The sequence below is a fragment of the Pipra filicauda genome, unplaced genomic scaffold (assembly GCF_003945595.2).
Source record: "Pipra filicauda isolate LSUMZ 115617 unplaced genomic scaffold, ASM394559v2 scaffold110_size2237424_pilon, whole genome shotgun sequence".
Classification (NCBI taxonomy): Eukaryota; Metazoa; Chordata; class Aves; order Passeriformes; family Pipridae; genus Pipra; species Pipra filicauda.
In genome coordinates this window covers 815,798-830,114 of record NW_024103552.1, presented here as the reverse complement: position 1 = coordinate 830,114, position 14,317 = coordinate 815,798, and the positions used below count along the sequence as shown (strand labels likewise).

The window sequence follows — 14,317 nt, the reverse complement described above, 5'->3', positions numbered from 1 at the left end:
TTGTCTGTAAGACACTGTAGGCAGAAGACCTTCATGCCATTATAGCAGCCTTCTTTCCTTACTTGCAATTCGGGCAAAAAGTCTACAATGTAATAGCCCAAGAAAATTGCTATAAAGGCCAAATAAAGACTTTGGCTTCTGTGCCAGCCTGTCACTTGGGAAGTGTGTTGACCACAGTAGCAAAGCCGACAGCCCAGAAGGAATGTTTGGTTTGAGAGCATTTTATGTCAAGTTATTTCATAGCTCTTATGTTACCAAGTAAAGTTTGATAATGACATCGGATGAACTACTATCAAGGAAGATTCTTTAGGATGCCTGCCTTCCTGATTTCAGAGTTTTATGTAATGGATCTTCTTACATACCTTAGCTTGGCCATGCACGTTCTTTTTTAGTTTTGAAATACTTAAAAGAATTGACACAGCATCTTGTCAATTGCAATTGAACAATCTGATACTTCCTGTTTATTTTGTCATCTTTTTTCCCCTCGTTAATAAACAAAAGGTCTGCCTAGTAACTCATCTCAGTGTAGACTATGTGCTTAATTCCCCTGTGAAGATCAGTCCCTTATTTGCATGGAGGTTTCATCTACCCTTGTACCACATAGAAAGAATCAGAGGGGAAAGGTAGGGATTTAGATTGACTGCGTACTGAAGACTGTGTTTAACTCTTGTGATTCAAATTGTCAACAACTAATAATTGCTCATTTTTCACTTGCAGGAAGCTTTTCAGGTTGGAATATACTGGGCAAACACTAATACTGTGCACAAATCAGTGGCAATTAAACTGGTTCATAATGTGACCTCCCCAAAATGGAAGGATGCTGATAATGGGGAAGTAGTAACATTGGATGAAGAAGGTTTAGTTGAAGCTGAAATAAAACTTGGTGCTTTTCCAGGTCATCAAAAGGTTAGAACAAAATTTTCATGGTTTGTAACTTTATCATTTAAAAACAAAGTCAGATAGAAAATGAAAACAATCAAATGTATGCAGTGTGAAAACTCCTCCCTAATTATGTTAATATATGTCCAACATAATGAGAGTATAAACAATGTATGGAACATAATTTAAAGAATTAGATCACCAAAAACATACTGTGCAAGTCATCAAGATAATACAAGGTAATAATTTTCTGCAAAAAGAATTAATTCTCAATTTTGTTTGGAAAATATTGACAGATGCGACTTCAAAAGTACATGGTGTGGCTCCAGTTATGAAGTGCATGAATATAGGCAGCATTTCAACAGTTAAAAAGAAAATGGCAGTTCTATTGCTACATTTCAGTACCTTTTGTGGGTTTGTGTGACCTCATCATGATTTTTATTATCTTACAGTTGTGTCAGTTCTGCATTTCTTCCATGGTTCGACAAGGTATACAAATTCTACAGATAGAAGATAAGACAACAATAATCAATGATACATCATATCAAATCTATTATAGGCCACAGCTTTCTATTTCCAAACCCCACTCAGGAGAAGAGGTAAAGCACTGCAGATGCTGTTTTTGTTTCTCATCTACTGAACATGGTTATTTAGATCTGTATCTGTATTTAAATCAGCTGCATAAAGCAGGACTTGAACAGAAATCTTTAGACATAATAATGATGATAAAGTAATTTATATCGTTTAAAATACAGAATACTGGGTAAATTCAACTCCAGTAATTAACTGGGATCAGAAATCTGTGGAAAGCAGCAGATTCTTGCACATTACAGAATTAGTTCTGCCTGTTCTCCATCTGTTCAGGCACTAATGGCCATTTCTGTAAAATAGTCAGCATAATCCATAGTAGCTGTTGAAATTGTTCTCAGAATTTTTACTGAGTTTGCATGTAAAAGAGGTATATTGGCCTGGCAGGCTGAAACCTTTTTGTTATCCTTTTGGGAAGATTCCAGTTATCTGAACAAAGCTGCAGAACTAGAGACGTGCCCAAAGTTTATGTATTTCAGCAAACTGCATCAAATTGTGAATATCAGTTTTCTAATAATCTCACAGTATATTTAAGGACTAGCTTGCACGAATCAAAATTTATGCATGGTCAATATATTTTAATCAACCATTTATACATATTTATTGAAGGTTACATTTATAGTAAAATATGTGGAAAGAATTCTCAGGGTCAAAATTACTAGAGGAGTTGGCAGATCAAATTTTTAAAGTTCGCTATTTCTGTGTTGTTTTCCTTCTGCATTAATTTTCTTCACATCAGTGTCTACAGTTATGCATCACACAGTTTGTGGCAGTCTTATGGGATGGGGAGTTGGAAGAATTTTGAGGCTAAAATCCATTCTTAGTTTTATAACTATAAATGGATTTTCTTCTCACAGTTATGTTACAGCAATGTAATTTGCTTTTGGTAGAGCTATGTTGTGCAACTGAGAGCAGACTGTAGATCATAGATTAGAGAATCATTAAAAGGCTTGGGTTGGAAAGGACCTTAAAGACCATCTAGATCCAATCTCCCTGCCACGGTCAGGGACATCTGCCACTAGATGAGGTTGCTTAGGCCCCCCAGATATCTTCTGTGTTCAGCCAAATAGCCCCTGATGCAATGGACTTCCTGCAACCTTTAGTTAGTTGTGGTCACTGAGTGTTCTGTGCAAAATCAACATGAAGAAAATTCCTGTTAGGAGCCCGTGTGCCATGCTACCATCATTTTTTTGCTTTCCAGGACTTCCACTCACCTGACAGTACAGTGTTCAGCATCGGTCCGGCTGGGGCACCTCCTAGTGAGGCACTGAGTGCTGTTCCCTGCTGGGACCTGATGTCGGACACCAGTCCCCTAATGGGAGGGGAGCCTCTTACCGAAAAGCGTGTGCTGCTGAGTTTCAGCCCAGGGGGCTGTGCTGGGAGCTGGGACCTGTGGAGCCTTCCCGCTGTCATCAAACCAGAGTTTGCCAGACAGAGCGTGGCGGTGCCCCTGGGGGTTTGCAGTGAAAGTGGATTTTGTACCAGGTACTGTACACTGAGCAGTCATGAATAATGAACTTCCCTTGTTGCTATAAACCCTCAGCTAGTAAGAAACCGTAAGAGATTAATGCAAAAGTCAGAGTAACACATGCCCCCCATATGTAAAGGCAAGTCTTACTTTAATTTAAAAATTGTTATCTTCTGATGGTTTTGATGCTTTTATTGTAAATGGTTTAATGTTATGACTGTGTACAAGTTGTACAATTTTTATAATATATGGTCTGCTATTTTTTTATGTGCATGCCAAATAAGAGCATGAAAAGTTTTTATTGAGGATTGTGGTCTTTTTTAATTTGTGGGTAACAATTTAAGTGTTTGAGGACTTGTGACAGTACAAAAATTTAAATTTTGTTTATAAAAGGTAAACATGTATTTTTGTAAGCATAATAAGTGGATAAAGCAGAAAAGGGATGAAACTATTTTGAGATTGCAGCAAAGAAAGATTTCCAAGTTTTAAACCTTGAACTGTCCAAATGTGCATTCTACTTACAAACAAATGCATCCAGCTAGTTAAAAATAATAGTCCAATGACTTGTCATGTGCCCAGCTTCAGTTCTCAGACCTGATATCTGAATCTATTCATTCTTATACTGGCACAAACAAGAAACAATCTACTGAAATTAGAGAAGCTAAGTCAGTATATATTAGCAGTGTTGTGATCTTTCTCTCGCCTGAAGTGCTTGATATCATTCCAACCCTCATACAGTTCCTCTGTAGAGTCTAAGATATGTCGTGGATACTAAAGATTCTCAAAATGACTTCAGATTTTAAAAAAATTTAATAGAAAGAACAAGGAAAGGATTCCTTATAATAACAGGCATAGAGAATCTCATATTCCTAATCAAATTTTCAGGCTGTTCAGTGATTTTTAAAATCACTATGAAGTGAAGCTTTTTAGAAATAACCAATGAATTTGCATAAGAAAAAGATTTATCTTTATGCATGAAGATGTTTTATGTAGCTAATGAGTAGAACTAAATTAATTTATTTTCATTTTGGAAATTGATGTGCTAATGATCCATAACATCGACATTTAAAACAGCGATAGCATTGTGGATCATTCCAGGGGAACAGTCAGTTACAGATTTATGTATTTGTTCAAATATCTTCAATGTGTATCAGAGAAGTATCCATGCAAATTCTTCTGGAAAATTTTAAAGATTTATGTTGAAAATTTGGACCTACAATCTCCTGGTTTTAATTTAATATAAATCTCTGCTGGCTAAGACTCTCATCTTGCAGACATACGTGTTCAATTTAACTCATGAGTAGTCTCTAGTTAGAGATTTCTGCTCTAACGTGTTTTAGGCTATTTCCATGTGTTGTTCCGTTGAAGTGGAGATATGTACTTGCCTAAATATAGATAAATATCTATGGAATTGGAGCGTGATTATAAAGAATCTTACAGATGCTAGTTTTGAATGTTTTTAATTGTTCAGAGTAATAATACGTAAACATTTCATCCAAAACATGCAAAATCCAATATATCTGTTTTAGAGCTATAGCACTGACTTATCAAGAGCATCTTGGCGTGACGTACCTAACACTTACAGAAGATCCCAGTCCTCGTATAATTATACACAACAGGTGCTCCATTACACTGCTTGTAAAAGAGAATTTCAAAGGTAGGTACTGTGCAATAATTAGAAACAGCGCACTGTTGTAGTATAAATTATTTTACTGGATCTCCAGTACAAAATTGAGTTCAATATGTGTTTTGGTTATAACAAGAACTTGATGCCCTCATAAAGGTCTGTCTCAAAGTGAGAGACTCTGGAAGCTATTGGAGCTAATTGTGAAGTCAGGAATATGAACTTAAATGTCTCCAGGCTTTTGGGTCTCTCTGATTCCAGCTGTCAAGGTGACTCACCTGTAGGAAGCTCATAGGCAGTAGAGTTTTGTTGACATCAATTCAATCCCATGGAACAATTATATTTTCTCAGATTTACAAATGTAACAAAAAACACATTGTCAAAATTCCAGTTTGAGTATGTTAAAGTAATGATCAGTGGAACATTATTTATGTAAAACTTAATTAAATTTAAAAAAAAAAGGAAAAACCCAAACATACAGTATTCCAACCAATAGAAAAGCAATACTTTTATTTCTTAGTAATATTTCAGACAGAAACTTTTTCATTTCTGTAAGCATCAGTGAGTTTTGATTTCACATGTGTTTTAGAAAGTGCTAATCTTGCATATTTTATAAAATTTCAGATACGCCAAAGTTTGAAGTTTATTGTAGAAAGATTCCAGCTGAGTGTTCGGTTCATCATGAACTTTACCATCAACTCTCCAGCTATCCAGATTGCAAAACAAGAGATTTATTGCCCAGTATTCTTCTGAAAGTGATGTCATCTGATGAATCAGTAAATGAATGGAGTGATGTTGTGGACATCAACAATCAAGGAACACAAGTAAATCATTATAAACTATTTCCTAGTTCACAGCATAAATGGTTGTCTTCCTGACCTGCACAGTACATTGTTCCTCTGCAATAAGCATTTCCTTTCTGTTGGTTTTAGCGGTTTTATTTAAGTCTTTGGAACTCTCCTGCCTCAGCCCCTTCCTGTGGAAGTTTTAGAATACAGACTGCCTTCTTCACTGGCTCTTTTTAAAAATAGCTAGATTGGAAATACAGACCTTCTAACGCTGAATTTTTTCACTTCTTTTTAATTAACCTGGTGTTTCCTAGAAAAATTAATCCAGAAACTTTCTGGCCACTGTAAGCAAAGAATGCCACAGGGTGCAGGAAAATCCCTCTATTTGGTAACTTAATTATAACAGATTTTTATCTTTACATCTTGTAGGAATCATCACTGCCATTCTCCCTCTGTGTCTTCACAGAAGCTACTCATGTCTTTCTAAAACAAAACAAAATCCGCTTTTATTTCCTTCTGCTATTTTCCCCCAGTCTTGAGGTAAATGAAAGCTTCCTTGACTGGAGTAATTCTTTTTGATGGGAATTTTTTCCATCTTTGAAGTCATTAGTTTACATGGAATCAACATAAACTGCTTGACTCTTTGAAAGAAATACTAGTTTCAGATGTTTTCCCTGGGCAGCAATCACAAAATGCTCTTGATTATTGAGTGTTATGTTATATAGCAAGTGGTTCAGTTCCATTCAGCAAGCCAGTCAAGCAATGCGAGGTTTCAAATTTCAGTCATTAATGTTATGCCAGACCAGGGTTCTTTATAAGTATCTGGCTCCTAGAAGGAATTAGATGCTAAGACAACATTTGGGGATCATTGTCTACTTGAAGAGCTCTCCAAATAAAAAGCGTAGCCTTCTGTTATTGAAGTTTTAGGGTTTACATGAAGAAAATTTCCCCAGGATTTCTCAGTCTGTCTTTCTCTTAGAAAACTATAAATAGATGTCAATAAAAAATATGCTACTAGCATCCCATACAGTTCAGTTCAGATTGTGAAATAACTGGGATTTAAAGGATTTTAAGTAATTTGTACTCTTTCTATGCAGTCACAGATAGGTACTTCTCTTTCTATTAGAAAGTAAATTAAAATTACTTAAAACTAATACCTTACTAAAAATCGAGGTGTTTCTCATCAAAATCTTCTGAAATTGAAGTTAAAATGACCAATCTTTGAGATCAATGAGTTTTTCAGATAATAAGGGTATTTTGAAAATTCAGTAAATGTCCTTTTTTCTCCAATTCCACCATGCAGGATTACAAATCCTTTCCAGACAAGCAAAGGATTGAAACTGCCATGTCAAAATTAGAAATTCTCTTATATGTAATTCTCGGAAGAATATGAAAGAAATTTGATGAATGAAATTTAATTATCTGTACAAGGTTATTGTAAATAGTCTAACAAGAATCAGTTCAAGTGCTGATCCTACTAAACTTCCAATTGGTTTTGTTTCTGGTGACTTGTTAACAGCAGTAAAGATTCTTCAAGACAAACAGCTGTTTATTTTACCTGTGCTAGCCCATTATCTTTGTTTAATTCCTGGAGTTTGCATGCCTTTAAATTATAGCTTCTCTTATTGCAATCTAGTAAACAATTGTGCTGATTGTAGCCCTACAAGAAGAGAGAAGCCAGCTTCCTCTAAGGACTGCTGTGAGTTTTCCAAATTGTAAAATACCTTAATCTTTTATATTCTGTAAAAACACAAAACTTGCATGGAAATATTGCAGAATTAAGCTCCAAAAACAATACATCATTTCATTAAGTAGGATATTTGTTCCTAAAAGCAACTTCTTCAGAATGGAAGTTTGTACATCTGGAAGCAAGACACGAATGTGTTGTCAAGTTCCCAGTTTTCCTGCCTTTTTAGAAGTTTTATGCTTTCCAACAGACTTTTGCCATTTCTTTGGGGCAGCACCTTGTTTGTGAAGGTGTTCTCACAAAACCAGTTTAGATGGCTAAAAAGATGTTCCGTGGTTAGTTGTTACGCAAGTCTTCATGGATCCAAAAGGTTACTTATTTTTCAGTCTTCATGTGTTTTACATCATTCTATCAGGCATTCATCTAACCAGCTCTGAGCTAGGCCATAGCAACACAGTGTTAGTTAAGGGTTTGTTTTCTAAAGGAGAAAGTGAAATTTTGTAGAGCTCAAGAAATATGCCTTTCCTTTTACTGCAAAATCACAAATTAGAACTTCCTGTTTATTCTTCTCATATAACCTCCCCCCTCCACAGCACATCGTGCTTATTTCTGGAGAATTTTTTTATTAAAATGTATTCAGTTATGCAGTTGAAGGATGAGGTGAAAATTTCAACTGTACAACTGAAATACTTAAAGTATCAGAGCTGTTATTTTCTGAATTATTGAATTCTGACTTTTTTCCTAAATAGTGTCATGATTTGAGTAAAAGATCTCAACCGGAAGGCATTAATAGAATTAATTCAATTTGTGACACTAAAAATAGTAATTTCAGTAACATTCCATGTGTTTCTACCTCTCTCCACTAGATTGTGTTCTTAACTGGCTTTGGCTGTGTTTATGTGGACATTGCCCATCACTGTGGAACAATAGTCATAACCTTGGCCCCAGAAGGAAGAGCAGGACCCGCCGAGATCAACCTCAACAGGTATATAAAGTACATAAAAGATGATAAAGAGCATTGCCAAACAGTGCTGAGAGGTCAGTCAGCTTCCTAAGTGTTAACTGAACTTAGGAACTTTGGCCTAACTGTTTGTTTGGTTTAATACTGCTGCATGCTCTGTGGCATATGTTTAGACCATATGGCTTTGTATATCACAGTTAAAAAGGACAATCTAAGATCAAAAGTCATGTCACTTTAGAGTAAACACTAGATGACTGATACAAAAAGAGGACCTGAGACGTTCATAACAAAAAAAATTCCACCATAATTAATTTTGAGTGTATTCATCAGTTTAGCCAGGTCCTGCCATCTGTAATCTTACAAGTTCCCAAGGAAACTTGATGTGCAAGGGCTGTAGAAATAGTCTTACAATCAGTAATCAATTGTACTTGATTATAACACTCTTTAGAAGATTTTCCCACTTCCATAATATACCACAACCTGGTCCTCAGCTTTATTAAGTGCCATTATAATACTACGTATTTCTAAAAGGCAGAATGCCTGACCTTCAGTAATGCTGTTACAATTAGAATGAAATTTGTTGTACTGTTTGTATTTTCCCTATAATTTAGTAATAATCACACAAAAAACTGGTCATCAGCAGTACAGAATAGCCCACTTGCTAGTTAAATTTGGCAATGGGCGCTGGTGGAGGGAGGCCCTCAATGCCATCAGTATAAAAATGCTGTCGTGACTTCATTGGAGGGCACTCACTGCATGTGATATGAAATGAATTATCCATGATAATACCCTTCAGTAGTGGCTCTCAGAAGATATTGGAACATCTGAGGCTGTATATGAATTATCAGAAAATTGTATTTGTTGTCTGCTTTAATATCTGGCTCTGTAGCAAATATAATAGGGAATGTGTAGATAGAGACATTCGTGTCCAAACTGTTCTGCTGATTGAGAAAAAAGAAAGAAAAACCTGGCATAGATGTATACTATCCCCTTTCTTAGAAGCCTCCTTGGTGGTACCCGCTGTGGTGATTAAGACTGCCAAATCCCATTAACGTTAACGGGACTTGCGCAATGAGTTTCCCATGTGTTATAGAGAACATCTCTCCTGATAGCTTTTTGAGAAAGCAAGATGCCAGATAGACTCAAAATACATGAAGTAACAAGATTTCTTCTCCCTCCTGTCTAGAAGTCAAGAGCAGACCCTGTCACTGAAAATGTTCATCAATCAGTTAAGTCTTGCTGCATGTGATGATATTACAAACCACAAAGTATCATCTGAACTTCTGCGTCTCACAGCAGACAATGTTTTCATCCACATGGCCCCAGACACCAGTTCCCTGTCACAGGAGTTCCAGCGGGACTCCATGGAAGGCCTCCCACAATTTCATAGTCTCCAAGTGTATTGTGAAGACTTGCAACTGGACAATCAGTTGTACAGCAAATCTAATTTCCACTTTGCAGTCCTGCTGTGCCAAGGAGAGAAAAATGAGACTGTGCAATGGTCAAGAGTGAACAACCTCATTGTTTGTAACAAAGATTTGGAAAGCTATAAGGAAAACTGCTTTATAAAACTCTGCATTGCTTTTTCTGAGGAAGAGAATCTCATGTTTCATGTGAATGACCTCAGCTTTGAACTCAAACCAGCTAGGCTGTATGTGGAAGACACCTTTGTTTACTACATTAAGACTTTGTTTGATACATATCTTCCAGAAAACAAAACTGCTTGTAAATCCATGAATGCTTCAGATACTACCCTGATAGTGCCTGAACAAGTGAGAGAGCATGCCAGAGCTTTAGTTAAGCCCGTGAAGCTACGAAAACTAACAATACAACCTGTAAATTTACTTGTCAGTATTCATGCTTCATTGAAACTGTATATAGCCTCAGATCACACCCCTCTCTCCTTCTCTGTGTTTGAGCGGGGACCCATCTTCACCACTGCCAGGCAACTTGTCCATGCCTTGGCCATGCATTACGCTGCTGGAGCACTTTTCAGAGCAGGTCAGTACTTTTTCTTAACATGTAACATTTTTATTAGGCACGAGGATTCTGTGATTGTCTCTCAAACTGAATAACCTAGATGTTAGCCATACAATTATTGCTTAATGATATTTTCAGACACCTTTCAGGTCCTGCCTACAACATAAGGGAAATAAAATGGCCAAGCATACACCAGTGAAGATTTCCAAAGTTGTGCTAAATATTAGCCAGCCGCCTGAAGGCTTTACGAAACCCTGAACACAGTATAAAAATGTATTCTAGCTGGCTTAGGTTTTGCCATTTTATATTATTGCACTAGTCAGAATCAACCCACGTTCCTCAAATAAAATCCCCAAAACTACATTTAATCAAATTATTCAGCATGTTGCTCTGCATTCAGAAGTAAATTATAGCCCTGTATGTTGTTTTGTTGTTAAAACTCCTTTTGGCTGCAGTTTATGATTAGGATTCCGTCTTTCTTCATACAACCTTCAATCTAAACTGGTACACAAATGTTTGTTGTCCTTTGATCGAAGAACTATGAAGTTTGCTGTTATTAACTTTTTCCCACATAGGATCAATAGCGAGCAATTAGTCTTTTCAGGTTATCAGGTACATTCTGTTTCCCCTAAATACTAATTCAGAAATCATGAAATTTGGTCTCTGATGTGTCTTAGTGTGGCACAGAATGTGAACCTGAGGAAGGAGGAAAGTCCTCCATGGTCACACACAAGTAACATACTCCACAATGAAAAGTGGGATTTATTCTCCTTCAATACTAATGGTCAGATTTTCTGAGATCTTGATGCTTGCACTTGTGCTGCCGTCATAGCTGCAACCTGATTTCTGTGCATAGTTTCCAAAATTGTACACAGGCATTTCAGCTACTTATAAACAGAAATGGTGAAATGCTGACCTGGTCTTTCACAGTGTGCATACCTGACTTGTATTGTTAATTGTGACAACTGTGTACACAATTGTGCACCAGAACATTGTGTACCAATTCATTATTTTCTTGCATTATTATGCTTGCAAAATTTGCAGGTCTTTCTTTTTCCTACTTCTTTGGATTGGTTTTGCAGTTAAACCTCATAGTACAAAAGGGGAAATCTAGTGGCTTGGTAATTAACAGTGAATTTGTGGCCAGATATGGCCTACAATGTGAATGCTTCTCCCCATGACTGGCTAGGAGCGGTGCTACAAGTAGTTCCAGACTGCAGCAGGAAATTAGGGCTATACTGGCTTTTTATCCACCACATCCCAGGTGAGGCACAGATGCTGGATAGGGATTCCTGAGCCTGCTCTTGCTCTTTCCTCCTGTGCTAGCCTTGCAGTGTGCAGCAGTGCAAAGGCCTGGGTACATGATGTACCTGAAGCCCTAAGTTGCCTATAAAGAAAGTGCAGTAGCTCTTTGCTAATATAGTCATAATTATTTCATGTCAGTAGATATAATTTCTAAGCGTACTGTAGGAAATGGTAACCTGGGATGATACTGTATTTCTGCAAAGTAAATGCCACACAGAGCTTGTGAATTGAGGGATTATTCCTGGTTCCTCATTCTCCTATTCCTGATTTACTCCCACACCTTCCTCCTTGGGTTGGGTGGTCCATGCCAGCACTGAGGAGCTGTTTGTTTTGCTCTGAGCATTGGCCAAGGAGGGTCACTCGTGCTGCAGGTTGCACATTCTTCCCATGAGCTCTCCAAGGGTGAGCATGCTCCATCCAGAGCTTCCCAAACCCACAGGGCAGGGATAGACTGCAACAGACCATCCCTGGGTTATCATTTTTGTATTTAACTGTTTTAATTCCTGGGTTTTATCTGTTTTTCATTCTTGAACATGCTGGCTGGCCCAGCAGGTGAGGGGAGTTGAAGTCCCCTGTGTCCAGGCCTGGTGGTGCCTGCTGGGGATGTTCCAGCACATCAAGGCACTAAGCTGTGGTGTGCTGCAGCCTCTTTCTGTCACACCACCACCTGAGACAAGGAATGCAAAGAATATTTAGGGAGAAAAAAGTCTGTGAGAGGTTATTGCAATAGTATTGATCAGAAAAAGTAGAAAGAGCATCTCTTACATCTGTACGTGCCTCCCCACCCATCCAGCTTTTCATCACTTCACACAGTGGCAAAGATAATTTATTAAAAGTACTGCAGTGAGGGAGTTGCAGGCCCAGCCTGGAGCACTGGTTTCCCTTGGTCCCAGCAGGGAAGGACTGCTAGGGGACACTCCTTTTCAGGGCAGGCACCACGGGGTCACAGTGTGTGTTGCTGCTCTGTTCGCTGCATTGCCAGTAGCACTTGCATTTTGTTTTTGTAGTCCATCTCACCCCCTTCCTTGTGTCCACTCTGGTTCCCGCTTTTTATGTTACATGTACTGGAGTTCTCAACCTGCCAGAACTGAAATGTGGGACAGATTCAACAAGAATAATAGATTTTCCGGGAGCTTAGAATGATAGTATGAGATTAATCCATTTCATATGAGTAACATTTTCTCTTCTGTTCAGTTTCATGATTCAGCCTTCCACAGGAGTGACTGGGAGGGGTTAACAGAAAACAAGAAAAGCATCTGGATAGCAGGAGTTTTCAGTGATGAGATGGGAATGAGGAGGGCAGAGTGCAGATCAAGGGCCCTTGTGGGGGAGCAGGAGACCACTCTGTCCATCCTTCAGTCTCCTGGCCCTGTCACACCTTGTGCCACTCTGACAGTGCCAGTTGAAATTCATGGTACCAGGGCTCAAAGACCAAGCAGTTCCTGTTTAACGTTTATTGCCCTTTCTGAATTGCTCTCTCTGGGCTGCCAAAAAAAGAGTTATGCAGCACTATTTCCCTAATAAATCTGCTGCCAACCAGCCTGAGAAAGACAAGACCTGCAAACAGCTTTCCAGCAACAGATTGCTGTGCGCTCGGCCGTCCAGCAAGCTGCTGGCAACCCTGCGTTTATATAGGAAACCAGATCTGCAGATACATCTCCTGGGATATGCATAAGGAATACTCCCCTATGAGTAACCTAATCAGCATGTAGATGTCATTGCTGTTTACACAACTGTACTGAGCAGAAGACATTTGTCTGGCTTTCACTGCACTCAGAAAGAAAATGATCAGCTTAGAAGTGTTGGGGTGGATTTAAAATAACTTCTTAAGCACTTGTCAAAAATCTGCATCCCTTTTCCTAACACTCCATCAAGCAATTGACCTGCACACTCCCGTAAAGCAGTACATTGTATCAGTGTAAACTCCCTGTCACAATTCTATCACATAAGGATGTGAAATCACAACGCTGCCTTATAGCATCTAAAACCAACCCAACCATCTGAGCTTGCAGTCCCGTTCCTCTGTAGCTGTGCAGCTCTTGCATCCACCTCCCTTGCACACTTTTAGCAGAAATACGGGAAGCTCCTGGAAGGAAGTAATTCTAAAGCTATTTGTGAGTTTGCCAAAAGGATTTCTTTGATTTACGAAGTATGAAAGATTGCCATTTCTGAATTCATAGTGGATGAGTTATTTCCTGTGTTTTGCTCAAAGGAAGTTCATAATGTGATGAATTCTAGTGTGAAAAAGATAATTAAGAAATAAGCTTTTCACAACTGCTGCAGCCGTAACATGTGTCTTGTTTCTCTACGCAGGCTGGGTCGTTGGTTCGTTGGAAATTCTGGGAAGCCCAGCTAGTCTGGTGAGAAGCATAGGGAATGGCATAGCCGATTTCTTTAGGCTCCCCTATGAAGGGCTGACCAGAGGCCCAGGAGCATTTGTCAGTGGAGTTTCCAGAGGAACGACATCATTTGTAAAACACATTTCCAAAGGTAGAGCTTTCACTTTGTTACTCCAACTACTGCTTTGTTGTCATGCATTGTTAAAGGATGTGTTAAAGTTTTAAACTGTGTTGCTTGTAGCTTTGTTTGACTTGCTAGGCTGCAGCGAAGTGCTGGGAGGGTAACAAAGCTTACGTGTAAACTCTCATGTATTAAACAGATCACCACTTAACTGCAGTGCATGAGAACGTTTCAGAAACTTCAGAATTTTAAACCTCCCAGTGGGAAATAGAGATTCATTCAGCAAGTATTTGATGCGATAACTGCAGAAGTATTAAAGGTGTTCTGCACTTCTGCTAGTCATCAGAAATTCTACACTCAGTCGCCTCATCATATTTATTATTTCTTTAGAAAAAGAAGTAGATACAGTTGTCATAACTGTGTAAGTTATAGGATAGGATTTGACAGTGGAGCTGTCCTGGCCCAGGAACAGGAGTAGCTTTTCCTTTGAGAAGCCTGTACAAACAGTGCCATCGCGTGGCTCCAGCTGCAAGAGAGACTGTGGTGGCTGCCCCGCCACTGGCTGCTGCTCCAAGCC

General features: G+C 38.5%; 1 protein-coding gene across 2 annotated transcripts in view; it reads left to right on the top strand.

Annotated features, from left to right (window-relative positions):
* VPS13B (vacuolar protein sorting 13 homolog B) overlaps positions 1-14,317 on the top strand; it is a 427,213-nt gene that overhangs the window by 394,203 nt on the left and 18,693 nt on the right. For both annotated transcript variants that reach the window (XM_027717679.2, XM_027717677.2), the window contains exons 50-57: positions 718-906; positions 1,332-1,478; positions 2,669-2,952; positions 4,465-4,592; positions 5,184-5,383; positions 7,901-8,019; positions 9,182-9,996; positions 13,594-13,770. In XM_027717679.2, coding sequence (XP_027573480.2) covers positions 718-906; positions 1,332-1,478; positions 2,669-2,952; positions 4,465-4,592; positions 5,184-5,383; positions 7,901-8,019; positions 9,182-9,996; positions 13,594-13,770 — 2,059 coding nt within the window. The remainder of the gene's footprint in view (positions 1-717; positions 907-1,331; positions 1,479-2,668; positions 2,953-4,464; positions 4,593-5,183; positions 5,384-7,900; positions 8,020-9,181; positions 9,997-13,593; positions 13,771-14,317) is intronic.